The sequence below is a fragment of the Salmo trutta genome, chromosome 31 (genome assembly GCF_901001165.1).
Source record: "Salmo trutta chromosome 31, fSalTru1.1, whole genome shotgun sequence".
Taxonomy (NCBI): Eukaryota; Metazoa; Chordata; class Actinopteri; order Salmoniformes; family Salmonidae; genus Salmo; species Salmo trutta.
In genome coordinates this window covers 19,055,918-19,077,014 of record NC_042987.1, presented here as the reverse complement: position 1 = coordinate 19,077,014, position 21,097 = coordinate 19,055,918, and the positions used below count along the sequence as shown (strand labels likewise).

The following is a 21,097-nucleotide window of genomic DNA, read 5'->3' as shown; positions in this document are numbered from 1 at the left end:
TTGTCTTGCGTTTGAATATTTTGCTGCCATGCCACTTGATTACAAATCTGATTTTCCAGTTAAGAAAATCTTCAAGTATTATAACCTGGGTAGAATGTAGTGAAATACTGTTCAGGCCCTCATTCAATGTGAAACTGAGGTTTCTTTCTTTGCTGAAACCATACTAGTTTCTGCTTTGATTCATTTTTCTGTGGTTAACATTATTTTGAAGTACAGTACTCCTGGCAGTTTATTGGTGATGCGCTAGTTGAATTGTGGTCTTATTCATAAATGACTCTTTAACCAAGAATGGTGTTTTCTGAAGTGCTTGACTATTGATTTGTCCAGCCAGATGGGATCTATGTCATGTACAGATATCACAATGCCTGGAAGTGTTAACAGCTCAGGAACAGCAATCTTCTGAAACTAGCAGTGTGACCACAGTAAAGACTACCTGGAAAACCAATGGGTGCTTTCCGGTAAGACATTTTGCAGAGTACTAGATTGTTGATCGGTAGGTTTCTGAGAAGCACTTCTGCAGGAATTAAGATTCTAAAATTGTGTCCCAGCTAACCTTTGGCCAGGTTTAGAACAGTTAGCCAGAGACAGGCCAGGGTGGTGTTCTACAATAGTAAGCTTGTTGGATGAGTGCCTAAAATGAGGCATGTATGACTAATGTTCAGAACGCTTTGGTTTGATCTGCTCCTTTATGAAAGCCAAAAATGCAACACCCTTGACCCTGATGGTGAGGAAAAGATGGCAATGGCTGGGATGTGCAGACTACCATCAGAACACTCAAAAGATGCATGGAGAACAATCGAAAAAGAGTGGCCTGACCTGAGGAGCCTTATCAAGAATGATGTTGCAGACCAGATACAGGGCTCTAGCTCTACATGGAGAGGGTGCAGGCTGTTAGCCAGCCTGCCAACTTAGTGGAGTCTGCCACTAGCACAGTCAGTGTAGTCAGCTCAGCTATCCCAATTGAGACTGTCTGCCTTGATCTAGGTTGGTCAAAACTAAACATGGCTGTGTTCGCTCTAGCAATCTCACTGGAATAAAGACTTCCATTCCTGTCATTATTGAGATTGTGACATCTCAAAATGGTGCTACTTAATGTTAGATCCCTCAGTTTCAAGACAGTTATAGTCAATTAACTAATCACTGATCATAATCTTGATGTGATTGGCCTGACTGAAACATGGCTTAATAAGCCTGATGAATTTACTGTGTTAAATGAGGCCTCTCCTGGTTACACTAGTGACCATATCCCACGAGTGTAACAGTATAGCTTCCGTCCCTACCTGGGCTCGAACCAGGGACCCTCTGCACACAGACAAGTCACCCTCGAAGTATTGTTACCCATCGCTCCACAAAAGCCGTGGTCCTTGCAGAGCAAGGGCAACAACTACTTCAAGGTCTCAGAGCGAGTGATGTCACCGATTGAAACGCAATTAGTGCGCACCACTGCTAACTAGCTAGCCATTTCACATCGGTTACACGCGCATCCAGCAAAGGCTGAAGTGTTGCTAACATTTACGATAGCAAATTTCAATTTACAAAAAAAGACTGCATTTTCATCTTTTGAGCTTCTAGTCATGAAATCTATGCAGCCTACTCAATCACTTTTTATAGCTACTGTTTACAGGCCTCCTGGGCCGTATACAGCGTTTCTCACTGAAATCCTATTGGATCTTGTCATGGCAGATAATATTCAAATTTTTGGTGACTTTAATATCACATGGAAAAGTCCACAAACCCACTCCAAAAGGCTTTCAGAGCCATCATCGACTCAATGGGTTTTGTCCAACATGTCTCCGGACCTACTCACTGCCACAGTCATACCCTGGACCTAGTTTTGTCCCGTGGAATAAATATTGTGGATCTTAATGTTTTTCCTCATAATCCTGGACTATCCGACCACCATTTTATTACGTTTGCAATCGCAACAAATAATCTGCTCAGACCCCAACCAAGGATCATCAAAAGCCGTGCTATAAATTCTCGGACAACCCAAAGATTCCTAGATGCCCTTCCAGACTCCCTCCACCTACCCAAGGACGTCAGAGTACAAAAATCAGTTAACCACATAACTGAGGAACTAAATTTAACCTTGCGTAATACCCTAGATGCAGTCACACCCCTAAAAACAAAAAACATTTGTCATAAGAAACTAGCTCCCTGGTATACAGAAAATACCAGAGCCCTGAAGCAAGCTTCCAGAAATATGGAACAGAAATGGCGCTACACCACTGCTCGATCATCCTATTTTTCCAACTTAATTGAGGAGAATAAGAACAATCCATCATTTATTTTTGATACTGTCGCAAAGCTAAATAAAAAGCAGCATTCCCCAAGAGAGGATGGCATTCACTTCAGCAGTGATAAGTTCATGAACTTCTTTGACGAAAAGATCATGATCATTAGAAAGCAAATTACAGACTCTTCTTTAGATCTGCGTATTTCTCTGAAGCTCAGTTGTCCTGAGTCTGCACAACACTGCCAGCACCTAGGGTCAAGGGAAACAGTCAAGTTTTTTAATACTATATCTCTTGACACATTGATGAAAATAGTCACGGCCTCTAAACCTTCAAGCTGCATACTGGACCCTATACCAAATAAACTACTGAAGGAGCTGCTTCCTGTGCTTAGCGATCCTATGTTGAACATAATAAACAGCTCCCAATCCACCGGATGTGTACCAAACTCACTAAAAGTGGCAGTAATGACACCTCTCTTGAAAAAGCCAAACCTTGACCCAGAAAATATAAAAAACTATCGGCCTATATCGAATCTCCCATTCCTCTCAAAATTTTTTGAATAAGCTGTTGCACAGCAACTCACTGCTTTCCTGAAGACAATGTATACGAAACGTTTAAGTCTGGTTTTAGACCCCATCATAACAATGAGACTGCACTCGTGAAGGTGGTAAATTACCTTTTAATGGCATCAGACCAAGGCTCTGCATCTGTCCTCGTGCTCTTAGACCTTAGTGTTGCTTTTGATACCATCGATCACCACATTCTTTTGGAGAGATTGGAAACCCAAATTGGTCTACATGGACAAGTTCTGGCCTGGTTTAGATCTTATCTGTCGGAAAGATATCAGTTTGTCTCTGTGGATGGTTTGTCCTCAACTGTAAATTTCGGTGTTCCTCATGGCTCCATTTCAGGAGCACTATTGTTTTCACTATATATTTTACCTCTTGGTGATGTGGTTCGGAACCATAGTGTTAACTTTCACTGCTATGCGGATGATACACAGCTGTACATTTCGATGAAACATGATGAAGCTCCAAATTTGCCCTCCCTGGAAGCCTGTGTTTCAGACATAAGAAGTGGATGGTGGCAATTTTTTTACTTTTAAACTCAGACAAAACAGAGATGCTAGTTCTAGGTCCCAAAAAACAAAGAGATCTTCTGTTGGATCTGACAATTAATCTTGATGGTTGTATAGTCGTCTCAAATAAAGCTGCGAAGGTCCTTGGCGTTATAGCTTTTTTCCATCTACGTAACATTGCAAAAATTAGAAACTTCCTGTCCAAAAATGATGCAGAAAAATGTAACCATGCTTTTGTCACTTCTAGATTAGACTACTGCAATGCTCTACTCTCCGGCTACCCAAATAAAGCACCAAATAATCTTCAGTTAGTGCTAAACACGGCTGCTGGAATCTTGACTAGAACCCAAAAATGTGATCATATTACTCCAGTGCTAGCCTCTACACTGGCTTCCTGTTAAGGCTAGGGCTGATTTCAAGGTTTCACTGCTAACCTACAAAGCATTACATGGGCTTGCTCCTACCTATCTTTTCGATTTGGTCCTGCTGTACATACCTACACATACGCTACTGTCACAAGACACAGGTCTCCTTACTGTCCCTAGAATTTCTAAGCAAACAGCTGGATACAAGGCTTTCTCCTATAGAGTTCCATTTCTATGCAATGGTCTGCCTATCCATGTGAGAGATGCAGACTCGGTCTCGACCTTTCTTAAGTCTTTATTGAAGACTCATCTCTTCAGTAGGTCCTATGATTGAGTGTAGTCTGGCCCAGGGGTGTGAAGGTGAACGGAAAGGCACTGGAGCGACGAACCTGGCTGGTTCCGCTCTCTCCACTGGGATTCTCTGCCTCTAACCCTATTACGGGGGCTCAGTCACTGGCTTACTGGTGCTCTTCCATGCCGCCCCTAGGGGTGGTGCGTCACTTGAGTGGGTTGAGTTACTGACGGGATCTTCCTGTCCGGGTTGGCGCCCCCCTCGGGTTCGTGCCGTGGGGGAGATCTTCATGGGCTTTACTCAGCCTTGTCTCAGGCTAGTAAGTTGGTGGTTTGAAGATTCGCTCAAGTGGTGTGGGGGCTGTGCTTTGTCATATTGGGTGGCGTTATATCCTGCCTGGTTGGCCCTGTCCGGGGATATCGTCGGACGGGGCCACAGTGTGTCAGCCTCCAGTATTTATGCTGCAATAGTTTGTGTCGGGGGGCTAGGACCAGTCTGTTATATTTGGAGTATTTCTCCTGTCTTATCCAGTGTCCTGTGTGAATTTAAGTATGCTCCCTCTTTTCTTTCAGAGGACCTGAGCCCTAGGACCATGCCTCAGGACTACCTGGCCTGATGACTTCTTGCTGTCCCCAGTCCACCTGCTGCTACTCCAGTTTCAACTGTTCTGCCTGTGGCTATGGAACCCCTGACCTGTTCACCAGATGTGCTACCTTGTCCCGGACCTGTTGTATTCGACTCTCTCTCTACCGCACCTACTGTCTCGAACTCTGAATGATCGGCTATGAAAAGCCAACTGACATTTACTCCTGAGGTGCTGACCTGTTGCCCCCTCTACAACCACTGTGATTATAATTATTTTACCCTGTTGGTCATCTATGAACATTTGAACATCTTGGCCATGTACTGTTATAATCTCCACCCGGCACAGCCAGAAGAAGACTGGCCACCCCTCAGAGCCTGGTTCCTCTCTAGGTTTCTTCCTAGGTTCCTGCCTTTCTAGGGAGTTTTTACTAGCCACCGTGCTTCTACATCTGCATTGCTTGCTGTTTGGGGTTTTAGGCTGAGTTTCTGTATAGCACTTTGTGACATCGGCTGATGTATTTGATTGTGGCTAGTGCCTTATGTGCCTCAAGGTAAGTATGTTTAATGACTTAGCCTTACTTAAAATGTGTTTTATTTCAAAAAGTTAAATATAAACAGCACCAAAAAAACAAAACCATGATGGACATCAATACAAATCCCATCTCTTTGAAAGAGAACTGGGTAAGCCATTTACAAGCATGTTCCAGTCCTTTCAGTGGAAACTACAATATTTTCAAGCAACACAGGAGTCATGCCAGCCAAACAAGAAGTAAAAGTCCAAGGGTGGTCTTTCATTGGTCATTTCAAAACTGGGTTTGAGATGAATAATAGTGACGATGATTACCTCTTCATACAGTGTGATCTACAGTTAGTAGTTCCCTCAACAACTCAAAATTGAACAGTGTGTCAAGTAGGGCCCAACTGGTAAATCCATTACGCCATTCATATCCCAAAAGCAGTGTAAATAAATATAAAAATATACATGAGGAAAGTGATCAGTAGCTAACATGTGAAAGAGTAGCATTGTTTTGGAATCTTTGGCATTTTGGAGGCTCCTTCAGACAGTTATGTTTCCCCGTCCAAAATGGCAAAGCTAGACTTCCTTCACTTTGCCTAGTTGGTTATGGCCGTTGACACGGTGCGCTGTTGTCCCATTGCCATTCTCCACTTGTTTGCCGTTGGGCACCACGGAAATTTTGCCAATGGTAATGCCGTTGGTATGACCATTAGTAACGCCATTCTGCTTGTGCTTCGCCTCCTTGGTTGCTGTAGGCAGCCGTTTACCCTTTATGTAGGCCTGAATCCAGAAGTTGGAGAAGAGTATGAAGAAGAAGGTTCCGTACATCCAGATGAGGTGAATGAACATGGGCACCTGAAAGTCACACTTCTCCATGAAGTAGTATTGAGAGATGTGAAGTGAGATCAGCACAAACTGGATCTGAAGAAATATAAGGGAGAACATATTAATGATGTGTTGTCTGTAGATGGCGCGCGAGTCACCAATTCACAACAGTAACACCGGCAGCTATACACAAATCAATGCTTCTGTTTAACAGTTTTTTTCCAATTGTACATCAATAAGAAAGAACACCCACCAGCTGGATTGCGGTCATGTACTTCTTCCACCAGAGGTATTTCTGGAAGCGAGGTCCTGCAGCAGACAGGCCGTAGTAGGTGTACATGATGACGTGGACACACGCGTTGACCATGGCATGGAACGAGCTCATTCCCCCTGCTGGAGATTCACAATGACAGGCACATTATTTTTTAATTTTTTTAATTGACCCTTTATTTAACTAGGCAAGTCAGTTAAGAACAAATTCTTATTTACAATGGCGGCCTACACTGGCCAAACCCGGACGACGCTGGGCCAATTGTGCGCCGCCCTACGGGACTCCCAATCGCGGCCAGTTGTGATACCCTGGTTTGAATCCAGGCTGTGTCTGTAGTGACGCCTCTAAGCACTGAGATGCAGTGCATTAGACCACTGCGCCACTCGAGAGCCCCATTCAGAGATTCTGAATAGTCACAGGGGCATAACAAAATACATGTTGTTCCTAAATCATTTTGTTAAGCTTCTTATTCCCTGGTAACATTGTAGAACGTTCCTTTTGTGGTTAAAAGGTTTATTGAACAACAACACCCCCACAGTTAACTACTCTAAAGTTACAGGTTATATGAGCGACTGTAAGCACACTGCATAGGGATGATGATGTCATTATGAGGTCAAGATTACCAGGAGCGATGGTCATGCCCCACCACCACGTGAAGGGCATGAAGGAGTGATGGAAGACATGAAGAAATGTAATCTGGCTGTGTTTCTTACGCAGCACAAAGAATAACTGCAAAGCAGACAAGAGTTTAAGTTACTCTATGCAAACAAATTCTAAAAATCTCCATTTGTGTCAGAAAGACGAAGTCAGAATTATGCTAATGTCAAAGGACAGTTCATGCCAATTGATTTTATTCACAAACATGTTTTAATAGAAAAAAAACATTCTTACTGTGTCCAGAAGCTCGATGAATTTAGAGAAGTAAAACCACCAAGCCACTCGAACCATCTGACAGAAAGGAGAGAAAAGTACACAGAATAAATAGATGGCATCAAATAATATCATGACCTATTAAAATAGCTATTCATGTTTAAAATGTATAATATAAAACATTTTCATTGTATGAAAACATGGATGGCATCTCATGAGATGCAAAGCAGATTCTCTCATAAATAAAGCTTACCCTTAAAGCCTGTGGGCTGCTTGAGTAGTCACAAAGGTCACATCTCCAGGTAAAGGTGGTGCCCCATCCTGACATCAGGAACTGCAATGGCAAAGCACAGAACTGGCTGTCATATCATACATTCATAAAAGCTGTTAAAATACAAAAAATTCAAATAATCGCACCTAGAGTAGTCCGTCTCCACAACAAGGTTCTTTGAAGAGCTTAAATTGTGCTGAACAACTAACTGCGTTGCTCACCTCATAGACAAGGACGGCGTTCAGGAACACCATGCTGAAGTTATAGACGATCATGGCCGTTTTGAGGTGATAGGGCTTGCGGTGTAACATCAGGCGAGGCCCTGCATACAGCGAGAAGAATACATAGCCCAACAGGATGCTGGTCATCTGGAAGGGGGTCCGCATCAACGGGTAGGGCAACAACCGGTGGTCTGAGGATAAGCAATTCATCAACGACAACAATACAGGTTACATAGCATGGTACATGTTCATCATCTACAAACTGCAAATCAAATGTATTTAATTCATTTCAAAATTGTAATAAAAATATCAAATTTTAGAGAAAGCACTCACCCGTTCTCTGCAATAAATACTCATACAACGACATAATACTGGATCCCAGTTCTAGCAGCATTTTGATGGCCTCTTTCCTTCTTTATTCAGTTGATCAAAAAACCCTGAAAAAATTGACAAAAATACAATTTGGTTGAAAAGACAGTTGGTGGTGATAATGGCAGGTAATGCTTTTACATGGAATGCATTGGTGTGTCCTTAGGCTTACAGTACACCGAGACATAAGGTAATGAACATAGCAGCCTAGTGTCACACTGCCTCCCCTACTAAACAAACAGAGACAGCTGCACAGGCCCATCATATATCTGAACCGGAGGCTCTGCTTCGATGACTGACTATCTATCTGATAGACAAACAAAACAAAAATAATTTACAACCGTAAAAAACGCCACAAAGGGCATTGTAGTCGGTCTGACCATGTACTGTATGTCAGTCAATGTCCAATAGATCCTACTGGGATTTTTCACAGGTAAGTAATATTATATGAACTTTTCTATAGTAGCTAAGTGTTTTATTCCACTATCAGCCATGGACATAAAACATATTTGATGTAATATTAGGGATTATCTACACAACAGAATGCAAAGGCAAACAGACACACCAACTCAATTACAACTCAGAATTGCATTTCACTTGTTCAGTGTTTCCTTCAGTTTCTAGCAAGAAACAGGGGATAGGTTACATTTGCATGCAGTTGTATACCATAGCTGAATCTGGCATACCAGGCAGTTGCAGCCCCACCAGCTTTAACCTACACATAAGGGAATATACTATATAGGCTTTAGCATTGGGTCAACCTAAAAACAAAACGCACCACTATACTAATAAAATCATCTCACACACCGAGACCCAAGATGGCGGTAGTTTTACAAAGGGCTTGTTCAGCAGCATTTAACATTCCCTTAGCGACTCCTTTGAGACAATGATGTGTTCCCTCAATGACTAACAGATCCAGTCAAACAGGTGAGGTGAACACATTTGAACAGACAGTATGTGGTATGAGCTCACTAGATAGGAATGGATGAGGGATTGAGAAAATTGACAGAGATGGAGTGGCTTGGAGGTGAGCCGGCAAACCAAACTAAGAGCGAAGGACAAAGAGAGAATGTTGAACATTTTATTTTTTATGTCCTTTCCATACAACGGCAATAAAACCCACTCCACATATAAAAAAGATGGGACAGTGTTATCATATCCAAAGTAATACCATTCTAACTACAAGAAAAATCTGTCCTGACAGTTTGTTATAAAAGTAAAAAACTTGAAATAGACACTGCAGTGTTAGATGGAGTATAGCACTGAGCATTACTGAGAATATACAGTCAGACATTTTTGTTAACACAAGACTCACCTACTAAGTTGTCCTCAGTACTGTCCCCAAACCCTCAGGCCTTTAGGCACACAGCCAAGAGGGCAACAACCAATGATCCTACAATGGGCCAGGCCCAGCAAAACAGAAGAGTCAAAAAGAGAGATTCTCTGAAAAAGTGTAATGATAGTCCCAGAATTTCTTGTTTCTCCCTTGAAGTCCTCAAATGTTGAATCAAATTACCTTCTAGCCACAGAAAGCTCGGGCAGACTAAGTCACAGAGAGAGAGATGTGTACAGCTATGAGGGAAGACAGCTGTGTTGGGACTCATTCAAGCCAGATTTAAACCAAAGGCTGAGCACACTACTAAGTGACAACACCCAGCTAGTTTCAGGAACACACCCTGTTTCAACATCTAGACCCACCCTCCCCTAACCACTATGCCTCTCTCTGATTGGTTCAGCAGAAAACGTGGGATTGGCCATTGGTCATCAGAGCAGGGTTGGGTAGCTGAAGGTAGTAAGCGAGGGAGAATCCAGTAGCAACCTCTGCCCAGTTTTTCAAAATGTATCTGGATTTCACCTATCGGATGGGATTGAATGCATAGAAATATAATTGAATAGAACTTCACTTTAATGGGGACTCCTGTTCTATTCATTCCATTTGGCAAAATCTGGATAAATAACTTTTGAAAAACTGGGCCCTGGAGAGTTTGAATGGCCTCTTAAATAATGGGGGCCCATCACATAGTTTTTGTTACATATAGATGTACTAACACATCCCTTATAATAATAAGGGGGGATATGAGAGTAAATCATGGAGATGTAATGTGTCCATGTGGCCCTAATTGGCAACAGGCATGGAGGCTAGGCTTAAATTCACGTCAGTCCCACCTACAGTCACAATATGACAGGTTCCACTAACTTCCAGTAGCTCTGGTTCTACCTGTTCCTCAGGCACCGACAACAGGAAATGGGTGTTGTGGTGAAAGAGGGGGCCTTAAAATGTTATCACTCATTCTTACATTGGCATGAATGGCTGACTGGAATTAGAAGAATCTGGGCATGAGCAGAATGTACAGGCCATATACCCTCACCATTACGTGATGACCTGGCTGTTTAGACAAGATGACATATAGGAATTAGTCCATATTTCTCTTACTGAGTTACCAAGTTCAAATGTAGGCCTACAGGCAGTGTGTATTTAAGACAGAGGAGAGAATGATGAAGTAGGATGGGGCAAGTAAAGGAGGAAGACGCCACCACATCTAAGTGAAAATATGATAGGATTAGACCGAGAAACAAATCACACCAGACAGGGTTAACCACACATCACAGATTCTTTCAAGATCAAATACACCTCTTCCCTATGGGCTGAGGTTTTGGGCAAATCACCAACATTCAGAGGGCAATCACTCTCTCATCCCTCTTTTCAGCATCCCTCTAGAGGGGGGATTGACTGGACCTGTAGTCCCATACTGGGTGTAGTTGTCAGCCACAATAGGCCATCAAGAACTGGTACTTCCCACTCATTAAAAAAGGTAAAATGTTTTTTTGTTGTTTTTTTAATCGTTCAAATAGCTCTAAAATTGACATAAGTGGCAAGGATAAGAGAATAAAATGCTTTGAAAATTACATGATGACTTCAGACCCGAGGGTTGCCTATTCCACTGCTGCTGGAATTATAGTGGTCTGGTACGATTTGGCGGGAATATTGGCCCTGCGTGCTCTCACGTAAGAGGCTTGGCCCCTTGCCTCTCCCAGGACATAAGACCCAGACAGTCCAGAGATATTTAGAGAAAAGGTGGAGACAGGAATCCCTGTTGCCAATGAATGGATAAACGTATAAAGTCCCACCCAGCAGACTGTCGACAAATCTTGTTCACGTTGCGTCACGCAATCCCTTCTAAAAGTCAGTGTATGAGTCGAGAAACCTGCCTATTTTCCTCGAAAGTACGTAATGTCACGATTTCAAAGCTATACAATATTACAGGGAACAAGTTCATCATCTCACATCCCAAAATATATTTGTAATATAGTACTTCTTGTTCACGTAATTCAGGCTAATGGTGGGTTAAGGTAGCGCCCAATTGACTCCCATTAACTCTTTGAATAAGGTTACTCCTTGTCCCAGAATCGGCCAGAATGCACTGTGCGGCCCATTGATGACGCATGGACAATGTGCACAGTGGGCGTTAATACTTTCCCAATGGAGTTTCCCCATCCCCTCAAAAGTATCTCTGGACAGTCACAACAAACATGGACACATTATTTACAGGCACGGACAGAAGGAAAGTTTCCAAGGACTATGCTGTCAACAGCAAACTATCTGCTAAAAAACTAAGTTTAGCCAGCCAAAAAGGGAGTTGGACTGCATTGTTAGTGCACTCAAACATGGTTACTCAATTCATAGATGCCAACTACCTTTAGTGCATATTGACAATAGTACCTCATGGCCAGGGATCTTTTGTTAAGAGCCCAAACGCTGAAATTTAACACATTGCTTGCGGTAAGGTTTTGCAAACATAAGAAATGGATCTTTCATATCAGCAACAAAAAAAAATGCTTTCCCACAGCCATATTTCCATGTTACAGTGCTTATTTACGGCAAACAGATAGATGACAGAGTTGACTACCTGTGCTAATTAGCTATCTGTGTCTCCAAACACCTGTGTGTAAACAGAAGACGGGCGCCACAAATGTGTTGTCACTGAAAAATACTGTCGATTGCAACTGTGTTAAAACAGTGTCCAATAAGTGGATATTTTGCATTTGTGAATTTATTGATGTCATATGAAGGTAGAGGGCTTTACGTTTCTAGAACCGTACCACAATTGAGAATCAATTAACTTTTGAATTAAGTATTTGGCTGCCAGAGACAATTTGCTTCTAAACAGAACATGTCAGCCTTTAGATTTAACCACAGCCATAGAATAGTGGTGCCCGAAATTTGAGTGGTGTCCGGTCATTCTGAATGGGGGAATAGAACATAGTCGGCATCAGTTTTAAAAAAGAACATTCAAAACAATATTGGTGATGAAACATGCAACCCATGAATTGCAAGTGTTGATGTATGAAGAGGTGATCTCTTTGGTAATGTAGAGGGGATTCAATTTTGAATCAGTTTTTCCAGAATCACATCCCCATGTTGGCTATGCAAGTATCTACACTGAACACAAATAAACACAACATGTAAAGTGTTGGTCCCATGTTTCATGAGCTGAAATAAAAGATCCCAGAAATGTTCCATACACAAAGAGCTTATTTCTCTCAAATTTGGTGCACAAATGTCTTTAAATCCCTGTTGACACACCGATTCATTCAAGGGTTTGTCTTTATTTAAATCCTTATTCTAAAATGTATTACATCGTTTTTTTCCCCCATCAATCTACACACAACACCCTAAAATGACAAAGCAAAAACAGGTTTTTAGAAATGTTTGCCAATTTATTACAAATAAAAAAACTGAAATATCAGATGTATATAAGTAAATTGCTATGAGCCTCAATTGAGCTCAGGTGCATCCTATTTCCATTGATCATCCTTGGAGTCCACCTGTGGTAAATTCAATTGATTGGACATGATTTGGAAAGGCACACACCTGTCTATAAAAAGGTCCCACAGTTGACAGTGCATGTCAGAGAAAAAAACCAAGCCATGAGATCGAAGGAATTGTCCGTACTGCCCCGAGACAGGATTGTGTCGAGGGACAGATCTGGGGAAGGGTACCAAAACATTTCTGCAGCATTGAAGGTCACCAAGAACACAGTGGCCTCCATCATTCTTAAATGGAAGATGTTTTCGGGTCTCTGGAGAGAACCGAAAATTGCTGTGCTGCTCCCCATCCAACCTGACAGAGCTTGAGAGGATCTGCAGAGAAAAATGGGAGAAACTCCCCAAATACAGGTGTGACAAGCTTGTAGCGTCATACGCAAGAAGACTCGAGGCTGTAATCGCTGCCAAAAGGTGCTTCAACAAAGTACTGAGTAAAGGGTCTGAATACTAATGTAAATGTGATATCAGTTTTTAATTTATACATTTGCAAACATTTCTAAAAACATGTTTCCTTATGGGGTATTGTGTGTAAATTGAGGGAGATGAACCATTTAATCAATTTTAGAATCAGGCTGTAAAGTAACAAAATGTGGAACAAGTCAAGGGGTCTGAATACTTTCTGAATGCACTGTTTATACACGAATACTACAAATATTCTAACAGAACAGTAAATTAGATCACTAAATGAAAATGAGTGCTTTGCTGGGTGAAAAGCTTGAGTCTTGTAAGAGCTGAACTCTAACCTCTGCCCTGCCTTAGCCTACAAAATAGTTTGAGTAATTACTTTTGAGAAGTAAATCCCATTATTCGAGTCTGAACATTCCACGAGGGGAATGACAAATTGTAAAATGGTTGTCAGTGTAACAGAGAAGCAAAATACAAAAGCTCTCCCATCAGATTGGCCAGTAAGTCACCCATTTCTCATTGTTGTGAAATTAGGCAACAAGACTGACTGTCTGGACCTTGTGACTAGGCAGAAAAATGGTTAGCTTCTCAGTCACTGGTTTATACCTACACAACAGAAGTATGTGAAGGAGACAAAGACATATAGAGCCATATTAAATGTTATTCCCATGAATATGTTTTTTGTATCTACGGGTTATTGTCCAGCTTCATTGCTAACGAATGGACAATGTCCACTGGCAGGGTTGGTCCTACAAAGCCAAAGCCCCCCGATGGGAGAGCATAATATACAAGGAAATTCTCAAAGCTGCTAATGTGAACCTTGGCGATCTTGTACCTAGCCGGTGTGGATTCTGGTGGGGTGCCCCCACCCAGGCAGTGGCAGTGCTGGCAACACTAGCTGCAGTAACCCATGGGGAAGGGGGTCACACTCGGACATTCAGAGAGGGGGCATATTATTGTGGCCCTGGTGGCACAAAATCAAAAGTCTGACTGCACAGAGATGCTTGGGATAGATGGTCAAATCACGGGACCGCATGTGGGGGTTTCAGGGGAAAGGGGTGTATCTGATATCCATCACCTGATATCCATCACCTAAAAATGGGGAGATTTGATTAACCATTGTCCCCATTTTTGTGAATTTTGCATGCCTTCTCATACAGCTGCAACTTTATATGAATTTGTAAATCAAGGTCTTTGAGTTCTGAGGCTCTGAGATGGAACAACAGTTGAGCATCTGAGTGTATGGTTGTTTGTTGGGGAAAGGGGTTGAGTGTGTATGCATCCTACAACTGTTGCTTGGGACTAAAGATGTTGGGGACAATATAGGATGAATCAAAATAATTGTTTGCTGAAATAATGTTATTTTTGTAATGGCAATACTGGTAAGAGGTAACAATCCTTTCCATAAACTACCTACATTACAAATATTAATTGTTAATTATAGAAATTAAGAAGCAGGATTTTTTCAAATATATATATTTTTAATAGCTGTATATAATACACATTGAGGTGAGGGCGATGGAAATGGTTTTGGCGGCTGACCTGCTTCTGTTCTGTGGGTGGCACTGTGTGCTCTTGTCGAAGGATGGGTCCCGTTCTTTCAGGGGCCATGGGATCGAGGGGGTGGATTATGGTAGGAGATTAGAAAATGGTTTTAAATACGTCTACGGACCGTAAAGGAAATCACACTACAAACTATCACCCTCATGCACTTAAGGAAAACATGAATGTCATGGACATATTGGAATTAGTGGATATATGGAGGCTTAAATACCCTGACCTAGTGAGATATACACCGTGGAGGCTAAATCAAGCTAGTCGTCTTGACAAAGTCATCATTCTCTCTGGCACCAATAGTTTTCAAAAACGTTTTACTGGGGACAGAATACGGTCAGACCATCACATAATTGGCATACAGTGCCTTGCAAAAGTATTCATCCCCCTTGGCATTTTTCCTATTTTGTTGCATTACAACCTGCAATTTAAATGGATTTCTATTTGGATTTCATGTAATGGAAATACACAAAATAGTCCAAATTGGTGAAGTGAAACGAAAAAAATAACTTGTTTAAAAAAATGTATCTGGTGCAACCAATTACCTTCAGAAGTCTCATAATTAGTTAAATAAAGTCCACCTGTGTGTAATCTAAGTGTCACATGATCTCAGTATATATACACCTGTTCTGAAAGGCCCCAGAGTTTGCAACACCACTGAGCAAGGGGCACCACCAATCAAGTGGCACCATGAAGAACAAGGAGCTCTCCAAACAGGTCAGGGACAAAGTTGTGGAGAAGTACAGATCAAGGTTGGGTTAAAACATTTTTTTTTTAAATAATCTTTGAACATCCCACAGAGCACAATTAAATCCATTATTCAAAAATGGAAAGAATATGGCACCACAATAAACCTGCCAAGAGAGGGCCGCCCACCAAAACTCCCAGACCAGGCAAGGAGAGCATTAATCAGAGAGGCAACAAATAGACCAAAGATAACCCTGAAGGAGCTGCAAAGCTCCACAGTGGATATTGGAGTATCTGTCCATAGGACCACTAAGCTGTACACTCCACAGAGCTGGGCTTTAAAGAAGAGTGGCCAAAAAAAGCCATTGCTTAAAGATACAAATAATTCAACACATTTGGTGTTCACCAAAAGGAATGTGGGAGACTCCCAAAACATATGGAAGAAGGTACTCAGGTCAGATGAGACAAAAAAACACTATGTCTGGCACAAACTCAACACATCTCATCACCCCGAGAACACCATTCCCACAGTGAAGCGTGGTGGCAGCATCATGCTGTGGGGATGTTTTTCATCAGCAGGGACTGGGAAACTGGTCAGAATTGAAGGATGGCGCTAAATACAGGGAAATTCTTGAGGGAAACCGGTTTCAGTCTTACAGAGATTTGAGACTGGGATGGAGGTTCACCTTCCATCAGGACAATGACCCTAAGCATACTGCTAAAGCAACACACGAGTGGTTTAAGGGGAAACATTTAAATGTCTTGGAATGGCCTAGTCAAAGCCCAGACCTCAATCTATTTGAATATCTGTGGTATGACTTAAAGATTGCTGTACACCAGCAGAACCCATCCAACTTGAAGGTGCTGGAGCAGTTTTGCCTTGAAGAATGGGCAAAAATCCCAGTGGCAAGATGTGCCAAGCTCAAAGAAACATACCGCAAGCCACTGTATTATAATCTCAGCAAAAAAAGAAACGTCCCTTTTTCAGGACCCTGCAGGCAGTTTACTTTGGGCACGCTTTTCATCCAGACGTCAAAATACCGCCCCCTATCCCAAAGAAGTTAAGACACTAACAGCTTACAGACGGTAGGCAATTAAGGTCACAGTTATGAAAACGTAGGACACTAAAGAGGCCTTTCTACTGACTCTGAAAAACACCAAAAGAAAGATGCCCAGGGTCGCTGCTCATCTGCGTGAACGTGCCTTAGGCATGCTGCACGGAGGCATGAGGACTGCATATGTGGCCAGGGCAATAAATTGCAATGTCCGTACTATGAGACGCCGCTACAGGGAGACAGGACGGACAGCTGATCGTCCTCGTAGCGGCAGACCTTGTGTAACAACACCTACACAGGATCGGTACATCCGAACATCCCACCTGCGGGACAGGTACAGGATGGCAACAACAACTGCCCGAGTTACACCAGGAACGCACAATCCCTCCATCAGTGCTCAGACTGTCCGTAATAGGCTGAGAGAGGCTGGGCTGAGGGCTTGTAGGCCTGTTGTAAGGCAGGTCCTCACCAGACTGGTAAAAAGTGCTCTTCACTGACAAGTTGCGGTTTTGTCTCACCAGGGGTGATGGTCGGAATAGCGTTTATCGTCGAAGGAATGAGCGTTACACCGAGGCCTGTATTCTGGAGCGGAATCGATTTGGAGGTGGAGGGTCCGTCATGGTCTGGGGTGGTGTGTAACAGCATCATCGGACTGAGCTTGTTGTCATTGCAGGCAATCTCAATGCTGTGCGTTACAGGGAATACATCCTCCTCCCTCATGTGGTACCCTTCCTGCATGCTCAGCCTAACATGACCCTCCAGCATGACAATGCCACCAGCCATACTGCTCGTTCTGTGCATGATGTGCAGTCATATTCAGGTCCTGATTGGTCAACAAGCTTATATGCTTTAACTATTTAACTGTACTAGAATGCTTAAAAGGCCGCTAAAATTTTAAATATCTGTATAATTTTTTGGGGGCATCGTATATTGGTATCGGCCAAAAATTTAAAATTGGTGCATCACTAGTTTATACCCACACAACAGAAGTGTGTAAAGGAGACAAAGACGTATAGAGCCATATAAATGTTATTCCCCATGGGTATGTTTTTTGTTGTTGGTATCTACGGGTTATCTTCCAGCTTCATTGCTAAAGAATGGACCACGTCCACTCGACTAGCCATATGCTCTCAATCATGTCTGTTAGAAAACGTATTCCAATGTCTCAGTGGTTAGAGCAGGGTACTGGCTACAACAGGAGCTGTGGTTTTGATTCCTCCATGGGCCACATACTGAATATGTCACTCCCTGTTAATGTAGACAGTTCTGTAAGTTGATTTAGATGTAAGCGTCTGCTAAATGATCATGTCGACAGGACAGACCATCTGAATACTCAGGGCTTCTGGGGTAAAGGTTACATATTTAGGTGCGGGTTAAAGTAACTGTCCAGTGTTTCCAGCTTTCTATGAAATATGAAGTATCATTAATTACAATAAGAGTGAAATACTTAAACAAATTTGGAAGGAAAAGTATGTTAAAAAAAACAACTTTTATGTGTTGGTATGGTGTTGGAGTACAAACAACAGAATGCTGTGGGCGTATACTGGTCATTACGCATATTCATGCAAGTAGACTGCAGATTGGCCAGCTCAGCCAATGAGCCAACATGACATTCGGAAATAGCAAGCATTTTTTAAACGGTCTGTTTGAGATACAAGTCTGAGGCAGAGTTTTTCATGTTTTGGCCACAAATACAAGTATAGGACGAGTCAACAACATTATTTGGCTATGAGGTAATGGAATATGAACTTTTAAAAAGTGAGATTTTCACTGGACGCTTTAATGGAGAGAGCAGAATTAAGTTACCCAACAACTCAAGTCTCCTCATCCCCAAACTTCCCTTTCTACTGACACCAACCACGTTTCCATCCACAGTTTATATGCAAGTAAAGTCATACATTTTTTTTTAAAACTAATCACGACAGCTATAATGGAAAAGGGTAGTGTTGGTACAATTTTATAAATGCCGACAGAATTTGTTCATTCGACATGGTGGAAAACCACACAGTTTATAAAGATACAGATTAAATAAATGATGAACTTCACAGGGTGGTGAAAGTGCATGGTGAGCTTAATGCTCCTTTCCAATAATTATTGAGTGTCTTATTCTAGTGACATGATGATTGATGCTTGACTGCCATTGGACAAACAAAAATGTAAAACACCACTGGTGGGAAAATCTGCATATTTGCTTTATGCAGATTTTATAATATTCGCATGAAAATCTATCGTCAATTGGATGGAAATCTAGCTAGCGACATAATTGGAATCCTTGGATTGCGTTTCATGTCTGGTTGCCTACATGTCAGGTTGGATTTGATTTATGAGGGATAGAACATAGTGTAGCCGTTTTTACAAGACAAACTATCTCGGAGTTGCTGTTGGTTGTAGTTTCATTTCTCCGAGAGTCAATATAACATTGAATTTAGGCCTAGATAAGTGTGAAATTTCTACTTGGTAATGTGTTCATGTCATGCGTGTGCAGAATTGCATTAGTTGCCTAGGGGGAATTCCATGATGATAGAATTACGATGAGACTCAGATTTTTCACATTGAACTGTATGCTAAACAAAACCCATTGATTTCTAAATTTAACAAACCATACAATTATGCACAAGGACTACTTTTTAACAATTTACACAGAACATCTTACAAATACATTTAATTGAAGAACGGTGCAGAGGCAGAGTCGGTACTTTGTATTGCACCGTTCTTCAATTATTTTGGGGGTAAAATGTTCTGTGGAAATTGTTAAAAGTAGTTATTGTGAATATAGTTGTATGGTTTGTTCAACTTTGAAATCAATGGATTTTGTATGGCATACAGTTTAATGTGAAAAATCTGAATCTCGGCGTAATTCCGTTACCCTGAAGTTGTCAGTAGGCTACTGCTCTGTATTGTGTACCAGCGCCACAATGTATTCAGGGACCTAAAAGGAAAAGACAAGATTTAAGACAAAAATTGTAGGTCTCTCTACGACACAAGTCAATAGAATATCATTTTTGTTTGACAAATCTGCTTTGATAAACTTTATCTGGTGGTCATGTTTTACTTATTTTTAGACAAATGGCATAGGCATTTCCTTATCTTTGCTGATTGTCATGCATGGCAGAAGAAATACAAATTGAGGGACTAGGAATATTATAGTCTACATGATTGAGGACAACCTGCGATAGGCCTAGATTTACTAAAACCTCTTATTGTAGTTTTTCCACACTGGGATTTGACTTTACAAAGTCACACACGTATCTTTTGTGATGGGGAAAAAACGCTTTCTGCATTTCACAGCCTGGGCGACATTGCAATTCTTAATGATGCGCATACGATAATGACTTTGGCAAACCATTACAATAGCTAACGTTACTGGGGAAAGCGTAGCTTTAGCACATCCAACCTTAATATTAACCTTATTTATAAAGATAAACACCTTAGACCAAATACCTTGACGTAGTTAAAGTTCGTTTCAAATGATACATGTGTGTTCAAGGTACACCACAGCTTTTTGCCGCATGCATGCATGCACTCACCTGAGGTTTTGTAGGCTGTGTATGTGAACTCGCTCCAGGATTGCGGTGCAGAAGCCCAGGCCAAGCCCTATTAATTTGCCAGCAGTGAACTTTTCTAATTATTTCTTGGTAATTGTATAACTTTTTTTCGCCGCTGTCACCGCGCGCTTAGGTCAAACTAAAGGGTGTATAGCCTACACAGCACAATCCCTCCTCTGACCAGAAGGTTATGCTGTTTACCACGTGTTGCTCCCTTCATATGCTTTCTATTTTTTAGCAAAAGTGTGCCAGGTTAGAGGATTATATAAGGTTATTATGGAATTGTAATAGAAGTAACATTTAAATCATCAAGATTCAATGTTTGATATAGGTGTTAAATACTATACGTTTGGTTAATGATGCTTGTACAAATGTCCCAGAATGTAGTTTTGTTCTCCACCTCAAGTATCTTAAAAGGATCCTAATCAGTTATTAAATGGTTTGTTTACCTATACAGTTAGTGGTCATTGTGTATTGCCCCCCACATTGCTCCTCAGCCAATTTATAGCCAATCACCAGGGAGATCAGAGGAAAATGTCAAAGGTTTTTGCATGTCATCAGTGTTGGGTTGATCTGCTTTCAGGTTGAGGGAACTGATTATTGACAGTGACTTGGCCTAATCATTTTAAACCCACGCCAGTCATCTTTGTTGTCCATCCCCTGCTACAGAGACAGGCCTAGATGACCATTCACTGAGACAACATTTCCACAACGTTAATTTGATGTGCAGTGGGAGGATAAGGAGCTACATCTTTAATGAACCTCTAAATTGTTGCTCTGACCATGTTGATGTATTTTATTCCCCACCCTATATATATATTCAGATATGTTTCACTTGTGCCATCATTTATTTTACACAATCCCAATGCCTTTGTATTATACAAGGGAACACAGATTTTTCCACAATAGTGTGAAACTCTTATTTCTCTCTCTCTCTCTCTCTCTCACTCACTCACACACACGCACACAGTTGTTTCTTAAAATGTTTAATGACCCCGTCACATTGTTACAAAGTAATATACTGTCTGGAAAGCAAACATGTCTTTCAAGCACCAGGATATTACCACAAGGCATTAATATTAGATGTTACGATTAAAGGGAGAAAAGGGAAAAGTATGCAGCT

At 41.6% G+C, this 21,097-nt stretch overlaps 1 protein-coding gene across 3 annotated transcripts; it reads right to left on the bottom strand.

Annotated features, from left to right (window-relative positions):
* Positions 1-5,131: 5,131 nt before the first annotated feature.
* On the bottom strand, positions 5,132-20,049 carry LOC115169681 (elongation of very long chain fatty acids protein 1). 3 transcript variants are annotated; one of them, XM_029725562.1, is made up of 9 exons: positions 9,418-9,563; positions 9,217-9,294; positions 7,866-7,969; positions 7,533-7,723; positions 7,294-7,374; positions 7,062-7,118; positions 6,794-6,899; positions 6,153-6,292; positions 5,132-5,995 (listed from the first exon to the last, which is right to left on the bottom strand). In XM_029725562.1, the coding sequence occupies exons 3-9, from the start codon at positions 7,924-7,926 to the stop codon at positions 5,651-5,653; spliced, it is 981 nt and encodes a 326-aa protein (XP_029581422.1). In that variant the 5' UTR covers positions 7,927-7,969; positions 9,217-9,294; positions 9,418-9,563; the 3' UTR covers positions 5,132-5,650. The 3 variants fall into 3 exon arrangements, with proteins under 3 accessions (XP_029581422.1, XP_029581423.1, XP_029581421.1); XM_029725563.1 differs by lacking the exons at positions 9,217-9,294; positions 9,418-9,563 and adding an exon at positions 19,957-20,049; XM_029725561.1 differs by having other exon boundaries at positions 9,217-9,563.
* Between the last annotated feature and the right edge of the window lie 1,048 nt (positions 20,050-21,097).